We start from the raw sequence: 19741 nt of genomic DNA on the forward strand, positions 1-19741 counted from the left end.
CATGCAAAAAAGAAAAGACAAGAAAACCCACACATACGCACACACTGAAGCATATCATAAGAAAACTGAAAAACACAAAGAGAAAATCTTAGCAGCCAGAGGAAAAAGACATATTGCCTTCAAAGGAACAATAATAACGGTTTGGCTGACTTCTCAACAAAAATTATAGTAGTCAAAAATTAAAAAATGACATATTTAAAATACTGAAAGTACTGCCAATCTTGAATTCTACACCAAGCAAAATATATTCTTCAAAAATGAAGGCAAAACAGAGATGTTTTCAGACAAACTAAAACTAAGACAATGTGTCTCATTAAAAGTAATAGCATAGAGTTCTTCAGGCAGAAAGAAAATAATCTCAAATGGAAGCATGGAAATGCAAAAGAAATGAATATCAGTAAAAATGTAAGTAAATAGGAAAAAAATATTGACTGGGCAAAACAATAAAAATGTCTTTTGGTATTCGATATATATACAGAATCAAAGTGCATCATATACAAATGCATCACAATAATAGAATCTGATGGTAATTAATAGAGTTCAAGTTTGAGCCTAATTAATCCTCAATATCTCTACTGAGACATAGGAAGCGTATAAATGATAGTTGTATATTGACGGGTTTGATGAACAAATGAGAGAAAAATGAAGTTTGATTATCTGGTTCCCAATACCATATGTGAGAAAACCACTTTCTAAGTCTTAAAGATTAACATTATTTCCAAATCCTCATGAAATGTATGAAGTGAAACTTATAACCAACTAAACAACTTTTATATGGAAAACTGCAAGACAACTTACTGGTAGGAGAAATTATAGCTAATTTGCAACCATGTTTATAACCAGGATCCACTCCCATTAAGGTGCGCCCTGGAACAGGGCTTGTTAAAAGGAGCTGACGAAGGTTCCGTCCAAACATCATTACTGATTCCTTCTCTGCATCTGATGTTAGTTTGGCTCTTTAGAAATAGAAGAAAAGGTTTTTCATTCACCCAAATTTTCTTTCAGAAAAGGAGCATTCATTTTGTACAATTATTTCTCAAAGGATAATTTATTATAACAATATAACTTAAGAGAAAAATATACAAAAATTATATTGACTCTATTTTCACTAATCACAGTAATATATGATAGCACAAGCAATTCTGGAGCAATTCTTGTAAGTTTATCATACCTACATTACCTCTCTATCTGCTCTCTACTGTATATAAAACCCATGCTTATAAATATGTGTATATGTGAGAAAGAGAGTGTACACACATTTGAATGTCACATGGGATGGAAACAAAAGTAGGGACAGTGGGCAGGGAGAAAATACCCCAGACAATGGAAACAGCATATGTAAAGGCTCATGGCTCATTATAGAAACAGTAAGTAATTTTGTATGCTAAAGTAAAAAGAAACAGCAAGACAGAAGTAGAGGCAAGAAAAAAACAGATCACAAAGGGTCATGCATGTTCTTCTCAAGAGCTTGGATTCTATCCTGGAGACAAACAAGATCAGCTGAAAGAAGTATACAAGCATGAAATTGTGAGATGAGAATTTTGAAAGGGCGATTTGTAATATGCACCGGAAAAGACAAGACAGAAGACCAAGATCATCTATGACGCTTGTTCAGTAATCCAGACAAAGAATGATGTCCTCAATTAAAAGTCACCATGGAGATAAAGGGGAGGAAAAATTCAAGTTACAATAAAAGATGGCAAAACAGATAGCACTTTGTAACTGACAATGTAGAACTGATGACAGAGGTAGATGTGAAAAATGACACATGGATGAATGATCATGACAGTCACGGGAATAAGATATGCAGAAGTAGGCTATGCATAGTATACAGTCAACCAAATTAAGTGACTGCAAAATAAAATAGTCTAAAAAACAAACCAAGTGGGAGTTTCCTCCTCTTTAACTGTTATTCAGGTAAGTATTCCTATCAGGAGGCGTATCTGTAGATAATACCTGCAAACTAACTTATAAACTGAAATAAGTTATATTACTTTACGGGCATTTTAGAAAAAGAAAAAGAAAGTACTCTTGCTTATCTACTGCTAATAGAATTCAGAAAAGGTTTATACATTAAATGATCCCACATCAAACTGTTTACATTAAACCTTAATGAAATTATTCCACATGCAGTGAAGCTACTCAAATCAAAAATATATGCGAAAAATGTCAAAAGTGCCACTAGACATAAGCAACGTGAGAAAACAATAAAAAGAAAAACATACAAAAAGAAATTGATATTTTAAATAACAAATTTTCCTTCAGGAAGAACCAAATTCCTAATTTTTAAAGTGTATGCCCTAGCTCTCAAAAGCAAGAGATGTTAGACAGCTTGAAATGAAATACAATTCTAAAAGGAACAATATTTTTAGGCTACATCTAGGCTAAAATGGATGTAACAAGAGATTAAATGACTTTGGTAAAAATAAATTGGACAACAGGACTATGTGTCTTTTTTAATAGTACCTGCTCACTCCCTGCTCTGAACCAATCTTAACTCAATGGTCAAGTCCAGCAAAAGAGAAACAAGCCCTACACAGGCTACTAAAAATTCTAAAGAAGTTGAAGAGATGGCTACAAAACTACAGTTCTCAAGTCGCCCTTGCTGAAACTTACAAATAAATGAGAATGAAGACAATCTATAATACTTTGGAAGGAATGTATTAGGGAATGTCTAGTTTCTAAAGATTGGGTACAAAAACAAGGGTTACAGAGAAGTAAGAAAGAGGAGTTTTGCCTCCCTACATTTCTTTTCTTTCCATCTTCTGTCCTCTAAACAATTCTAAACCCCACCTCTTTTGCAGTTTTCATCTTTATTACTTAGTCCTTCTATTAGTCCATTCACATTGCCATTTTAATAATCTCCTCATATTTATCATTGATGATAATTTTTCATCCAAATAACTCCCATTTGGAGTTAAAAACAAAGTAATTGACTCATCATGTACCCTACTGATTTCCTTATGCTTTCTTTGGCTCTCTTACCTCTAAAACCACCTCCAACTAACTTCTCCATTAACTTCTCAGTTCACTTCTGCCAAGCCAAATTTCTAATCAATAAAACCACTTGTTTAGCTTGGTTGTCAAATTGCAAGACTAGTATCGTAGGATTTCAAGGGGTGCACATTAAGTGGTCAAGATTTGAAAAATATATCATAATTAAGAACTATTTTTATGATCTATGCATGTGAAAGCATCTACAGATTGAAATCAAGCCTTAACTTTAACACTTTGTGATGCAGACTAAATTTTTTCAATTGGTTAATCAATCAACATATATTTGCTACACACTGTAATGGGACTAGTACCATATAATAATAAGCAGTACACAAAATTAAACAAGACAAGATATATACCTGAATTCTCTACAGAGAAGAGGATAAATAAGGCGTTTAAAGGAATCATTCAGTGAATCACGTAAGATCTTCATTAACTCTGGCCTTGCAAAGCCACGTGGTCTCCACCTGCAAAACAGAAAAGCCCACACTAAAATTGATGCAACAACAAATAAGGCCATAAAAGGGCTCCCAAAAAGAAGGGAGGTGGAATACAGAAGGGGGTAAAACCCTTACTGAAGTCAAAGTAACATAATCTGCGAGGAAAGGCTGTGGTATCTGGAAATTATTACTATGACATCTGGAGTTTTTATTTTAAAAACCCTAGTAACTATCTATGGTCAGATATAAAACAAGGAAAAAATTTCCTCTTCAGTAAAGGGTCTCCAAAGCATTATTAATAATGGCCAAAATCTTAAGATACAAGAAAGGCACCAAAAAATTACTACAACACTGCTGCAGACTGAATTGTGTCCCTCCCCAGATCCATACCTTGAAGATGGGGCCTTTGGGGGATAATCAGGTTTAGACGAAATCATAAGGTTGGTGATCTCATGATGGAATTAGTGCCCTGATAAGAAGAGATAACAGAGAGCTTGCTCGCTCTCTCTCTTTCTCAACCATGTGAGGACACAGGAAGAACACAGCTGTCTACAAACCAGGAGGGAAGCCCTTACCAGAAAATGAACCAGCTGGCATTTTGATCTTGGACTTCTCAGCCTCCAGAAGTATGAGAAAACAAATTTCTCTTGTTGAAGCCACATAGTCTATGGTATTTTATTATGGTAGTCCAAGTTAAGACAGCTACTGTATCCTTTTTTTCCCCTTTCTTTGTCTTTTTCTGAGAGTTAAAGTAGACTGAGCAAAGCAGAAATTCTATTTTAACCCTTGCCTCTTGCCATTTTTGAGTAGAACTTACTCTATTGCTCAGGCCACATTGCTCTACCAGGCAGCATCTGCATATGTAATGAGGAGTATAAATGCCACAGAATCAATTGTTAATGAACACTGGAGAAAGAATAGAAGAGAAAAAGCACAAGCTAAAAGGACAAATGTAGCCTCACTGAAATTGTCCCTATAAACCTTATAAAATTAATTAGGAAAGAAGGGAGGGCTAGAAATGAAAAGAAACCAAGCTGGTAGCACATTCAACATTAATCATGAGGTCAGCTCACTCTCTGACCTTCTTCCTCATAGTTGTTTGGTGCCTACTGTCCTAGAATTACACAGACCCTGTTACTAGATTTTAGCTTCCCTTAACTGCTTTATAGGTAACAACCTGAACATTATGAAATGTTAAGTTTTCCATTTGAATACTCTTTCAGGTCCTGTGTACCAAAGAAACCACTGACATAAGCTAGTATGAAAGACCCACGACCAAGAAGCTGACTCACCAAAGAGTACAGTTTCCATATCCTGATGATTTTATCCCCCTCACCCCAACCAATCAACGACCACAATTTTCAGGTTCCTTGCCCTCCATGATCCCCTTAAAAATCCTAGCCCAGGCTGGGCACAGAAACTCACATCTGTAATCCCAGAATATGGCCTCCCAGAGGCCAAGGTGGGAGGATCACTCGGAGTTCAAGACCAGTCTGGCAACATAGCCAGACCCTGTCTCTACAAAAAATAAAAATTTAGCTGGATGTGGTGGTGTATGCCTGTAGTCCCAGCTACTTGGAAGGCTGAAGCAGGAGGATCGCTTGAGCCCAGGAGGTTGAGGCTGTAGCAAGCCATGATTGCACCACCACACTCCAGTTGAGCAACAGAGACCCTTTCTTAAAAACAAAACAAACAAAAAAAAACCCAGACCAGAACTTTTTGAGGAAATGGATTTCAAGGCCTCCTCCCATCTCCTCACTCAATGCCCTGCAATCATTAAACCCTTTTTTTTTTTTTTTTTTTTTTTTTTTTTTTGAGATGGAGTCCCACTCTGTCACCTAGGCTGGAATGCAGTGGTGTGATCCTGGCTCACTGCAACCTCCACCTCCCAGGTTCATGCCATTCTCCTGCCTCAGCCTCCTGAGTAGCTGGGACTATAGGTGCCCACCACCATGCCTGGCTAATTTTTTGTTTTTGTATTTTTAATAGAGATGGGGTTTCACCATGTTAGCCAGGATGGTCTCAATCTCCTGACCTCGTGATCCACTGACCTCAGCCTCTCAAAGTGCTGGGATTACAGGCGTGAGCTACCTCACCAGGCCCATTAATCTCTTTTCTCTGCTACGAACCTTGCTGTCTTGGTGTATTAGTCTGTTACTGCACAGTGGGCATATAAACCTCTTGGTCCTATGATACTATCTACTCTGTTTCATCCATCTATAGCATCTCTGCCCTTGCCCTCTTGAATGAAAACCATTAACAAAATATTAATTAAAATTACCTTAAGGGTACTCTCATCCCCTTTACTTATCTTAGGCTAGGAAACGAACTAAATTTCACTGAACAAACATTTAAGCACTTACAATGTTTTATTCCAAAGATTACATAATAGCAACTAATTGAATCTCTTCCATAGAAAGTGTCATATAATTTTTAAATTTTAGTGAAAGTGCTTTTAGGCAGGATACATCCTTCCTTCCACCTAAATCCCTGCTGCTCCCTACTGTAACATTTGCCTGAAGGAATTAGGGATACAGAGGAGTAGGATTTCTCTACTCCATTGAAAAAAGGCATGAATTCAACAAATACACCTTTTTTCAATGAAACAAATATTTAAAAAATGTATGGCACAATAAATGTAAAACTAGAAATAAATGTTAAAGATATGAAGAGCTCAAAAGCAGAAGTGACAGCAAACAGCAGTATAATATACTAGTTAAAAGTATGATCTGTTCTGCTCTATTACTTTTTTTTTTTTTTTTTTTTTTTTTTGAGACAGTTGAGACAGAGTCTCACCTCACTCTGTCACCCAGGCTGGAGTGCAGTGGCACAATCTCGGCTCATTGCAACCTCCACCTCCCAGGTTCAAGCCATTCTCCTGTCTCAGCCTCCAGAGTAGCTGGGACTACAGACACGCACCACCCCGCCCAGCTAATTTTTATATTTTTAGTAGAGACAGGGTTTCACCTTTTTGTCCAGGCCAGTCTCGAACTGCTGACCTCAAGTGATCTACCTGCTTTGGCCTCCCAAAGCGCTGGGATTATAGGCGTGAGCCCCCATGTCTGGCCTTGCTCTACTTTCATGGTGGATTTACTTAAGTATATCTGTGCTACTATTTCTTCATCAGTAAAATGGGAGTAATAATAGTCTACTTCATTGAATTGTTGTGAGTTAATATATGCAAGGGACTTATAATGGTGCCTGATACATTCCATGTAAGTTTTGCTGCTGCTGCTATTATTATTAATTTGGGGAATCCAATGTCAAGAAAGACTTCCCAAAAGAAACATCTGAGATGGGTTTTTTAATGAATTGTATTTTACCAAGCAAGAAAAAAGAATAAGAGCATTCTGGGAAGAAATCATAGCATATGTAAAAGCTCAGAGGCATGAAAAAGCATGGTAAATTGAAGTAACTATAAGGTTAGTGCTTCTAGGAATTAAAGTGGCAAGATCAACAGGAGGGAAGATGAGGGTAGAAAATGTGGCAGTGACTAGATCATAAGGGGTCTTATACATAAACTATAGAGGTTGACCAGGTGGGAGAGAGAACATAGTCCTGAATCATGGAACAATATGCTAGACAGTCCTTAGAGGCGGGAAGACCTAATGGAGCTATTTTTTTTAACGTATGTATCTGATTTGTCTCCTAGGGTCATTCCCTTTAAGCCACTGCTTGCAGGAAAAAGCCTGAAATCTTAAATATCACCTACCCATACCCTCTCAAACCCCCAGTAGTCTTCTTCAAGTCTCAAGATCCTCCCTTGGCTTAGACTGCTCTCCTCCCCTTCCTGAACAGAGAGCTGGGGGTCTATTTAATACTTGAGGATGCCTTGATTATACCCATTCAGTTGAACTTTAGACCGCCAGACCCAGCCCTGAAAGAGAACACCTTTTTCATTTCCTACATTGTAGAAACTCCTTTTTGCTCCTCACACCAAAACAATTCTTGCCCTTCACCGGCTTCCTGGGATTTACTGAAAGCACTTAGCATAATAAGGGACCTGAAATAGTATAGTAAATTCACAAACCCTGTTACTTAAATCTTTAAACTTAAAGAAAATATGATGGGTTTGCCTTACAGGATGTCATCTCAAAACTTGATTCTTCCTCTAATTCATAAATAGTTAAATACATCTGAATAAAACTAAGGAGGATTCACTTAAACCAAATCGTACACTGCAAAACACAAGCTATGTATGTTGCATACAATGAAGCACAAAATTGAGGTGAGGGATCACAAACTCCTCCAAAGAAATATTCTCTACTTTGGCAAGAAATATGCTCTCCCCACTTCAGATGTCAGATAAAGATAGGCTCTCTCCACTGTGCTTTTTTCCACATTTGAAAGACAGACAGTTTCCCTTAAATCTACACGAAAAACAGCAGCACAATTTTAGAGAACAAAAATTAACTTATCAAGTCAAAGACACAAAAATATGAAAACTCAAAAAGACAAGTTCTGAAGGCAGGTGTGGTTGTGTGTGCCTGTTGTCCCAGCTAATGTGAAGGCTGAGGCAGAACGATTGTTTAAGCCCAGGAGTTTGAGACCAGCCTGAGTAACATAGTGAGATAATGTCTGTATAAAGAAGTTTTCTTAATTTTTAAAAAAAGTTTTCCCTAAATATGTTTTTATTTAAACAGCAAATGCAGAAACTTAAATTTCTGAGGTTCTCACAAACACAGCAACTATTTCAGCATCTAAAAAGCTTAGAAATCCTCTTCATACTTACCTTGTACTAGTAACATACAATTCCAAATGAGGAACTGTTCAGTTGCTGAATTTGGACCTAAATATTAGTTTCAATACTAATACATTAGCATTAAATTCTTCCTTGTTATGCTAATTAACTTATGTAATAACAAGATTGCCATTTAAATCATTATTTGCCCTATTACATAGTTCTTAATACATTTATAGTTTGAGAGTAACTATATCATCTACCTTATTGTTCAAGCCACACAATTTTTTTTTTTTTTTTTTTTTTTTTTTGAGACAGAGTTCCACTCTTGTCGCCCAGGTTGGAGTGCAACAGCACAATCTCAGCTCACTGCAACATCCACCTCCCGGGTTCAAGCAATTCTCCTGCCTCAGCCTCCAAGTAGCTGGGGTTATACATATGCACCACCATGCCTGGTTAATTTTTGTATTTTGTGTAGATACAGGGTTTCACCATGTTGGTCAGACTGGTCTCGAAGTCTCGAAATCCTGATCTCAAGTGATCCTCCCACCTTGGCCTCCCAAAGTGCTGGGATTATAGGCGTGAGCCACCACGCCCAGCCGCTACACAAATTTTATGCTTCACTTCACCTCTCCCTAACCAATCCACCCACCATTTAATCAGATACCTTGTCCTGCCCCTGTCTACCTCCTAAATATTGCCCAGATCTGTCTACTTATTCCCTATTGCTACCACCCTAGTCTAAGCTACAATAATCTCTTGTCCCATATCTACTCTTCATTCCTTCCAAATAATTATCTACACTGTGGTGGCCTGATTGATCTTAAAATGCAATCTGATCATCGCACACTCCTGTATTTAAAATCTCTATTGGCTTCCCACCATCCTTAAAAGAAAAAAGTCTTTAGCATACCTGAAAGCTATGTATTAGGATCTAACCCGTGTCAACATCTCAATCTTCATTCCATGTCACTTCTCTTCCTTCTCCTTCTATCTCCAACCTAGGCTAGATGTCAAGTCCACACTACTCAGGGTTCTGTTACAAGCACTTTTCTTCTTCTTCTTACTGCACTTTTCCTTCATAACCTCAACATACTCTTAATGATTTTCTCGGTGTTGTTCTCATGAAACTACGTTGTCATCATGGACAAGCAGTATATCTGTCTAATTTACAGGTGAATCTCCAAAATCTAGCACATAACCTGAACAGATGAGTACATACAGAAGAGGGTGGAAGAAATAGGGAAAAAGAGAGTAATAAAAGGAACAGGAAGATTCACCAAGTAAGCATTTCGGTAGTCATTCACACGTTTAATGGGAAAAAAAAAATTCTTTGAGAATAATTCTTTAGGTTCTAGAAAAGTGTTTCAGCTCTTGGAATTATCTAAATTAAGAAAAAGTTTCAGGCCAGGCACAGTGGCTCATGCCTGTACTCCCAGTACTTTGGGAGGCGGAGGTGGGTGGATCACTTGAGCGCAGGAGTTTGAGACCAGCCTGGGAAATGTGGTAAAAACCCTGTCTCTACAACAAAGAAAAATTTAGCTGGGTGTGGTGGTACGCACCTGTAGTCCCAGCTACTTGGGAGGCTCAGGTGAGAGGACAGCTTGAGCCTGGGAAGTCGAGGCTGCAGTGAGCCAAGATCATGCCACTGCACTCCAGCATGAGCGACAGAGTGAGACCCTGTCTCAAAAAAGAAAAGAAAAAAAGAAAAAGAAAAAGAAAAACTTCCAAACCTGACTGAAAATTATATTACTATGCCATAATGATGTAACATGTTACATTGTAGGCTAAATAATATTACAAATTTTTCAATTGGAAAACTAAATAAAATATAAATAAGTCATAGAAAAATAAATCACTGTAAAAAAATTCCTTGACATTTACTTAGTCTAAAGATAATAAATAGCTTAAAAACATATTTTTCTTTAACTATTGAGGACTGACTCTGATACTGAGTATTACGAATATTTACAGAAAAATAAGCCAGAAGTTGTCTTCAACTTACTGTGATTTACTAAAACATTTCTAAAAAGAATTAGCACAATAATCCACTACTTTGTAATAACAAATACCATCAAAGGCCTGTTCTTCACCAGGCATTGTGCTACACAGTTACATAGATTATCACTTAATTCTCTCAAATCTATAAGGAAAGTATTACCATTTTAAGGATAGACAAAACTGAGAAAGAAATTAAGTAACAAGCCCATAGGTGCAGAAGTAGAAAGTCATACAACTGGAATTCAAACTCAAATATATCTACTTCTTAGGAGTTTCCTCTATGAAACTATCTTAGAGTTTTATCATATCTTATCTAATTTCCTAATTTTTTGAATCTAGGATTTCTTTTAGGCATACATTTTCTCTTTCTTTTCATTGGAATTTATTTGCTTATTTATAATGAAAATAAGCATTCATAAAAAATAACAACTAGCCAGGCATGGTGGGTCATGTCTGTCATGCCAGCATTTTGGGAGGCTCAGGTAGAAGGGCCGCTTGAGCCCAGCAGTTCAAGACCAGCCTGGGCAACATGGCAACATGGTAAGACCTCATCTCTTTAGAAAAAAAAAAAATCAGTTTATCCAGTGGTGCGCACCTATGGTCCCAGCTACACAGGAGACTAAAGTGGGAGAATCACTGGAGTCTGGGAGACTGAGGCTGCAGTGAGCTATGATAGCACCTGTGTGCTCCAGACTACGCAACACAGTGAGACTCTGTCTCTCAAAAAAAGAAAAAGAAAAAAGACAAGTATATAGGAAAACATACAAGTAATACAAAGACATTTATTTGCCTCTAATGAAATCATACTATAAATAAATGCTAACTGTAAATTGTCTTTTTAACTTAATAAGACGTGTTCATACTTCAACTTCAGCTCTATTTCCACTTTTTCAAAATGGCTGCACAGAATTCCACCATATGGACATAACATAACTGGCTTAAGCAATTTACCTATTGATTAACATTTAGATTGTTGTTTTACTTAATGGTTGCTTAGTTAATAGTATTTGGTTGTTAAGCAAGTTGATCCTTCATGGCTTTTAATGAATTAACAAAACAGTTCTGTTGAATGAGATAACTGATTTCCAAAATCCATCATACTTATTCTCAAAGAACAATTCATCTAACTTTTTAAGTATCATTCCTAGGAATCTCTCTATTCTAAAGTTACATAGAGCCAGCTGGTGATGAACTTTATCAAAATTTACATCTCCTAGCTGCTAGGAAGCCACTTTACTTACCTCTTTGTATCAGTTTTCTCACTGGCTAAATGGTGGCTACAAAATCTGCTCTACCAACTAAATAGATTGTTGTGAGGATCAATTACACTCTGAAAAATTAAAACTAAAAGTAAAAAGTATTATACAAACATGGTGCTATTTTATAGGCTCCTTAACAAATAAAAAGGGTAATAAAAAATTACATAAGCTTAGACATTTCCTTAAAATATCTAAAAAATTTAATGTTTCTTTCAATCATCCTTAATATGCAACATTTATTCCCACATACAGAATGCTTAGAGATTTATATTGTAATATCCAACAAGTTATTTTTTGTTTCCATCATCCTTAAAGAGCTAAACACTTCAGATATGATACATATAGTATATCTTTGTTAGTTTGTTTTTGCAAGGGAAAAGATGATCTTACAAAAGTTTCAAATAATACAGAAAAGTAATGAAGTAAAAAAGTTCTTCTCCACAGAGATAATCACTATCAAAAATTCCTCATACACCCTCCTGGATATTCTCTATTTAAACATGCCTGACACACGTACTTTTTTTTTTTTGTAATGCAAAAGGGACACTATTTACCTTGTCTATCATTGGCATTTTTTTTTTTTTTTTTCTGAGACAGAATCTTGCTCTGTTGCCCAGGTTGGAGTACAGTGGCACAACCTCAGCTCCCTGCAACCTCAGCCTCCCGGGTTCTAGCAATTCTCTGCCTCAGCCTCCTGAGTAGCTGGGATTACAGGCACGCACCACCACACCTGGCTAATTTTTTGTTTTTGTATTTTTAGTAGAGACGGGGTTTCATCATCTTGGCCAGGCTGATCTTGAACTCCTGACCTCATGATCCACCCCCCTCGGCCTCCCAAAGTGCTGGGATTACAGGCATGAGCCACCGCACCTAGCCTGTCACTGGCTTTTTAATAATTTTTACATAATAGACATCTTTACATATCAGTACATACAGATATCAGTATCATATTTTAGAAAAGAAAGAAAGAAAATTCTGTAAATATCTGTAAACAGACCTGTTTTGGATGCACCACCTACAGAATTCATCCTTCACTCCATCAGAAATATTGACCTTAACCGTCAGTACCTTCAAATTTTCTCCACGGTTAATTGCCAGAATCTGAGTGCAAACATAAGGCAAAGACTAATAATCCACAAAATATATGAAACAAATCAGGCAGCTATGTAGCTGACAGCTATATGAATTTTTTACTCATTTATTTACCAAGAATACATTTTAAAATAATCATTTACTTACACTTTTTTCAAGTAACATACCTCCCTCATAAGGAAAACCCTAACATGCTCTTAGAAAATAAAATGCAGATACAAAGCCTATCTATCACATGTACAAGAAGAAACTTTGATGATCTAAAAATCTCATTGCAGATTCTACTAATTAAAAACTTTTGATCATCTGGAGTTGGAAGGGTATACTTTTTATAATTTGAAAAGATAACCTGTGCTAAGATAAATACAAACATGTAAAATCCCTAGGTGCAATATTTAGTAGCTACAGATTGTTACCATCCATTGAGCATTACTAATTGTAGAGCCCATCTAAGCACTTTAAATATATTATCTCAAGTAATCCTTAGAGTCACCAGTGATGTGTGTATTATCTTCATTTTACATAATAATTTTTCTGAAACTTGTTCCAAACCACAAAGCTAGCAAGTAGCAAAAAAAGAATTTAAACTCAGACTTGTCTATGCTCTTAATTAAAATATTAAAAGTATGACTGTCTTAAAACACATTTAAAACACTCCTTAAAGAAGTACAAACAAAACCAAAGCAAGCAAAAGAAAATAATAAATAATAGGGTAAAAATAAAATAGAGAATAGAAAAGCAATAAATATCAACAAAACCATGAATTGGTTCTTTAAAGATATCAACAAAATTGACAGATCTTTTGCTAGACTAATCAAGAAAAACAACAGGAAACACTCAAATAACAAAATCAGGAACAAGAGAGAGGCCACTACTAAGGATCTTATAGAAATAAAAAAGATTATAAGGGATACCATGAGCAACTGTATAACAAATTAGACAACTAAGATAAAATGGACAAATTCCTAAAAAGACACAAACTACCAAAAACAAACCAAAAATAAACAGAAAATCTGAACAGACCTATAAAAAGTAAGGACACTGAATTAGTAATTTGAAAATTTCCCACAAATAAATGTCCAGGCCCAGATGGCACCACCACTAAATTCTACCAAACATTTTTAAAAGAATCAATATCCATTCTTCACAAACGTTCCAAAAGATATTAGAGAAGGAAATGCTTCCCAAATATTTCTATGAGGCCGGTGTTACTCTGATACAAAAACCAGACAAGACTTCACAAGAAAACTACAAACCAGTATCTCTTATGAATATAGATGTAAAAATCCTCAATAAAGCACTAGCAAACCACATCCAGAAACATAAGAAGGATTATACACCAAGATCAACTAGAATCTATTCCAGGAATGCCCGGTTGATTTAACATTGAAAAAATCAATTAACCTAACACATCATATCAATAGAATAAATAACAAAAATCCTATGATCATCTCAATAGATGTGGAAAAACATCTGACAGAATCAGGTAGCCCTTCATGATAAAAAAAACACTCAACAAACTTGGAAACATAAGGAAAGTTCTTCAATGTGAGAAAGGGCATGTGCACAGAAATCTCACAGCTAACATCACATTTACTGATCAAAGACCAGAAACAAGATAAGTGTGTCCACTCTCACAATATTGTACTGAAGGTTCTAGCCAGGGAAAAGGAAGGGAAGCCATCTATATTGGAAAGGAAGATGTAAAACTTTCTCTATTTGCAGCTAACATGATCTTATATATAGAAAATTCTAAGCAATTTACTACAAAACTATTAGAACTAATAAAGAGTTCAGCAAAGTTGCAAACACAAGCTCAACATATAAAATTAATTTCTACATACAAGTAATAAACACTCTGAAAATATTTTTTTAATTCCATTTATGATACCACCAAAAGGAATAAAATACTTAGGAATATATTTAACAAAAAAAGTTCAAAACTTAAATGGTTGACCATTGAACAATACAGGTTTGAATTGCATGTGCTGACTTATATGCAGAATTTTTTCAACCAAACAGGGATTGAAAACAGTAATTGCGGAATCTGAAACCCACGTATAAAGAGAGCTGATTTTTCATATACATGGTTTCTGCAGGGCCAACTCTGGGACTTGCATATGCATAGATTTGGGTATATGCAGGGATCCTGAATCAATCTCCTGTATATACCAAGGAACAACTGCACTCTGCAAACTACAAAACACTGTTGAAAGAAATTAAAGAAGATCTAAATAAATAGACATCCCATGTTCATGGATCAGAAGGCCTAATACTGCTAAGATGGCAATACTCCCCAGGCTGATTTACAAATTCAGTGAAATCTCTATCAAATCCTAATTGGCATCTTTTGCGGAAATTGGCGAACTAATTTTAAAACACATATAGTAATTCAAAGGACTGAGAATAGTCAAGTCAATTTTTAAAAATAAAAATAAAAATAAACTTGGAAGATTCCCACTTCCCAATTTCAAAAGTTACTACAAAGACACAGTAATCAAGACAGTGGGGACTGGCATAAGGATAGACATAGAATGGAATAGAACTGGAGTCCAGAAATAACCCTATACATATAGAGTCAACTGATTTTCAACAAGGGTACCAAGAATTCAATGAAGAAAACCCAGCCTTTTCAATAAATCTGGGATAACCAGAATTAATCACATGCAAAAGAACAAAAGTGGACAGAGACCTACTTCATGCTATACATACAAATTAACTCAAAAGTGATCTTAGACCTTAATATAGGAACTAAAACTATAAAACTTCCATTAAAAAAGAAGAAAATATTTATGACATCAAGTCATAAAGCCTTCTTAGATATAAAACCAAAAGTGTAATCAATAACAAAAAAATAGATTGAACTTCAACAAATTTTAGTTTTTGTGCCTCAAAGAATAGTATCAAAAAAGTGAAAAGAAAATGAACAATATGGGATAAAAATTTTTGCAAATCATATGTCACATAAGGGTATCTAGAATATATTTTAAAATTTTTGCAAATCATATGTCACATAAGGGTATCTAGAATATATTTTAAACTCTTACAGTTCAACAATAAGAAGACAAAACCCAATTTATTTACTTTCTTAAGAGAATGGGGTTTCACCATGTTGGCCAGGCTGGTCTCGAACTCCTGACCTCAGGCGACCCACCTGCCTCAATTTCCCAAAGTGTTAGGATTACAGGTGTGACCCATCACGCCTGGACACAACCCAGTTTAAAATGTACAAAAGATCTGAAGAGGTATTTGTTGAAAAATTATATACAAATGACGATAAGTACATGAACAGATGCTCAACATCATTAGAGAAATGCAAATCAAAACACAAAAAGATGGACAATAAATGTTGGGGGGGATGTAGAGAAATTGGAACCTTCACAAACTACTGGTGAGAATGTAAAAACGGCATAACCACTTTGGAAAATAATATGGCAGATTAGGTTAAACGTAAAGCTACCATATAACCCAGCAATTCCATTCCTAGGTACATATCCAAGAGAAATAAAAACATATGTCCACACAAAAACTTAGACATGAATGTTCACAGCATTATTCATAATACCCAAAAAGTAGAAACAACCGAAGTATTCGCTTACTGATGAATGGATAAGTAAAATGTGGAGAATCCATATAATGTAATATTATGTAGCAATAAAAAGGAAAGGTGTACTAATACGTACCGTAACTGACAAACTCTGAAATCATTATGCTAAGTGAAAGAAACCTGCATGTTGTATGATTCCTTTATATGAAATGACCAGAACAGACAAATCTGTAGAGATAGAAAGTTGGGTGCCTAGAGCTTGACGCAAGGAAATATTTGGGAGAAAAACGTCCTAAAATTGCTTGTGGTAACGGTTACACAACTCAGTGAATTTACGAAAAACTATTGAACTTATAAAGTTCTAATGGTTGCATTATATGCGATATGAATTTTACTTCAATAAAGCTATTAGAAAATTAAAACACTCTTTTCTTAAAGCACTCTTCAATACCAATTATTAAGATGACAAATCTTAACACAAATTAACCAAATAATTTAATCAAGTTAACAGCCTCCCTTAAATAATATTTGCTAGTCTACATATATTTATGTATATTATATATTAAAAATTAAAGAAACAACATCACTTCAATATATATTCAGATTTTTCACTAATTCTTAATGGCTTTCTTCCAATTACTCTTAATGAATGGAGTTTCAATAAACTAAGTTCTCCCTTTACAGGACACAAACTGATATTTTAACAATTTTAGCACATTTCCATGAGGATCTCTAACAAAAACTTAGACTTCCTATCTGTGGTGAAACAAGCTTAAAATAATTCAGTTAATATTACCAGAAAATAATTCTGCCACGAAAATTTCTCAATTTGTGCTTCATGCTGAAAAGAATGTCAAAAGATAAAAAGCATACTTTTTTCTAATTTTAATTTAAATTTTTAAAATATTGAGTAAAATTTTAAATAAACAAATTGTCAGAGTTTAAAAAAATATATAGAGGACTTTTTTCTTACATACTTGAGAAATTTCTAAAGTAAACGTCAGCAGAAATAAAACAATCACTTAGAAATAAATGTTTAGGCTGGGTACGGTGGCTCATGCTTGTAATCCCAGCACGTTGACAGGCCAAGGCAGGTGGACTGGTTGATCTCAGAAGTTCAAGATGTGCCTGGGCAACATGGTGAAACCCCAACTCTACAAAAAATACAAAAATCATCCAGGTGTGCTTGTGCACGCCCATAGTCCTAGCTCCTCAGGAGGCTGAAGTGGGAGAATGCCTTCAACCCTCATAGTGGAAGTTGCAATGAGGTAGGATTCTGCCACTGCACTCCAGCCTGGGTGAAAAGAGCAAGATATTGTCTAAGGAAAAAAAAAAAAAATAAGCTTACATAAAACAATATATTCAATAATACTGCATAGAACTATCTACAAATAAATAAATTGTGAATACAAAATAAACTTGTTTGAGCTCAGCAGAGACTTCCGTATTTGCCATAGGTTGTGCCAGCTTAGTAAACAGAAGTTGTTCATACAAGAAATTATCTCTAATAAATTAATTCAAGTACAGTACAACAATATAGAGGAGAGTTATTTAATTCCGATTTATATAACTATGCCATAACATCACAACACATTATTGGAGGATTTTTGCTCTTTTTTACCATACCTAGTAATGTAATACGTCAAACTTACAAAAAATCCTGACACACAGGAAGACCCATGGTGGAGAGGGGAGTAAGGTAACAGAAATAATAAAGCTTGGGACAGAAACTAGAACTGAAAATGAGTAGTGGGTTAAAGCAGAATTATTGCAGATGGTGACACTGAACAGGAAATAGGTGGTATAAGACACAGGAAATTGCATGTCAGTGAAAATACACACCAATAAAGATAAGGAACAGAAACTCCCATGAGAGAATGTGAAGACTGAGTTACAAATTCATGTGGTAGAAAAGATCACACTAAGGACCAATTTGAAAAAGAAAGAAAAAAAGATGCAGCTGGAAGAATTTACTAAGCAGCTATTAATGGCTATTCCCACAGTACTCGGAGAGAGTTCCACAGTAATTTTCCTTCACCACACTGTCTTTCATCATTTGCATTCATTTCTGTATTCTGTGATACTATGTGCTGGGGTGTTTACATAAAGGCTGAAAAGTAAGGTTCAGAGTTGGGACATGAGGTTTCAGCACTACAGGAATTGGGAAGCTGTTTTTGTAACCTAGCATATCATCACTCCGGCCTGTGCATGATAAACTAAAAAGTTTGTAAAAGGGCAGTGCTGTTTTTCAAAACTGACATTTCCAAAATGCTCTGCTTTCCCAGGCCTCAATACCGTCACACCCAGAAGCCTGTGTCAATCATAATCTTAAATTCGGTCACTCAGAATGCCACATGTGTTAAACACAGCAGTTAAAATGCAGAGCCCAATAAAATATTTTCAAGCAGAAATTAGAAGGCTAGGTTTTAACAGAATAAAAGCATTCATGTTTTTCCAAAGTTGCAATAAAATTAAATAAACATAAAAGGTGGACAAAATAAGACAGAAAAACTACTTCTGCAAAAGAAATGTTAGTATACTTAGTCACTAGTACTGTTAAAAATTATTTTTCATTATGTTATACCTGTGTCAGTAGACTATAACAACTAGGTATGTAAAATTTCACCATACTTTCTCTCAAATTATTGAAAGTATGTACTTCACTACTTCACCTGATGTGGTAAATATAGTGTGCACAAAAGTAAAGTTGACAACTTTAGATATAATAGTGAAACATTTCAAATATTCAAAAGGGCAAGGGCCGTGTCACCTCTATACCCTAAATAGGACCCAACATAAAATAACCTTTCAGGAAATACTTATGGGATAATCCAACACTCTTCATGTCTTGTTACAACAAAACAAAATTTTTTCACATCTGTGTCATCTTAAACGAAAAACAATTACTTTTTTATTTTTTTAAGAGGCAAGGTCACACTGTTGCCCAGGCTGGAAGGCAGTGGCTATTCACAGGAGCAATCCCACTACTGATCAGCACAGGAGTTTTAACCTGCTCCTTTTCTGACCTGGGCCAGTTCACCCCTCCTTAGGCAACCCGGTGGTCTCCCATTCCTGGGGGGTCACCATATTGATACTGAACTTAATGTGAATACCCAATCGGCATGGCACACTTCAGTCCAGAAATTCTAGACTCAAGCAATCCTCCCGCCTCAGGCTCCTGAGTAGTTGGGACTACAGGTATGCGCCACCATGCCAAACAATCACTTTCTTAATGATGAAAATTAAGTATTACATGAAAGGTTAGGAATACTAGTTTTTTCTATTATTCTCTCTTTATAGCAGTAAAATGCAGATAGGAAGAAAAATAAATTTTAAAATTATTTATTGAGAAATTCCAGGTTTGAAAAACACTGACAGTTTCCTAACTTCAAATCTCCCTCTCCCTTTCTCAAAAAACTATAAAACCAATAAAGAGAATAAATAAAACACAACATAGAACCCATCTCTTTGCATTTCTAGGGGACAGATAATTATACTGGCATCAGATTTCTCAAACATAACATACAAAGGAAGCCAAAAGCAGAGCAACATATTCAAGAAACTTAAGGAAAGAAACTGCAAACAAAAATGATTATACCATGCCAAGCCATCCTTCAAGTTTTAAGGCCACAGAAAACAATTCTGAATGTGTAAGAACTCAAGAGAATATTGTACACATATACCCTTCTTCAGATCCTTCACTAGAGCAGAAGTTAGCAAACTA

At 35.6% G+C, this 19741-nt stretch overlaps 1 protein-coding gene across 1 annotated transcript in view; it reads right to left on the bottom strand.

Moving 5' to 3' along the window:
• SRBD1 (S1 RNA binding domain 1) overlaps positions 1–19741 on the bottom strand; it is a 221757-nt gene that overhangs the window by 160055 nt on the left and 41961 nt on the right. The window contains exons 10-12 of the mRNA XM_007970760.3: positions 12376–12479; positions 3357–3464; positions 799–956 (exon numbers count right to left, since the gene is read on the bottom strand). Of these exons, the coding sequence (XP_007968951.1) occupies positions 799–956; positions 3357–3464; positions 12376–12479 (370 nt within the window). The remainder of the gene's footprint in view (positions 1–798; positions 957–3356; positions 3465–12375; positions 12480–19741) is intronic.

Source organism: Chlorocebus sabaeus, chromosome 14, assembly GCF_047675955.1.
Source record: "Chlorocebus sabaeus isolate Y175 chromosome 14, mChlSab1.0.hap1, whole genome shotgun sequence".
In the NCBI taxonomy this organism is placed as follows: Eukaryota; Metazoa; Chordata; class Mammalia; order Primates; family Cercopithecidae; genus Chlorocebus; species Chlorocebus sabaeus.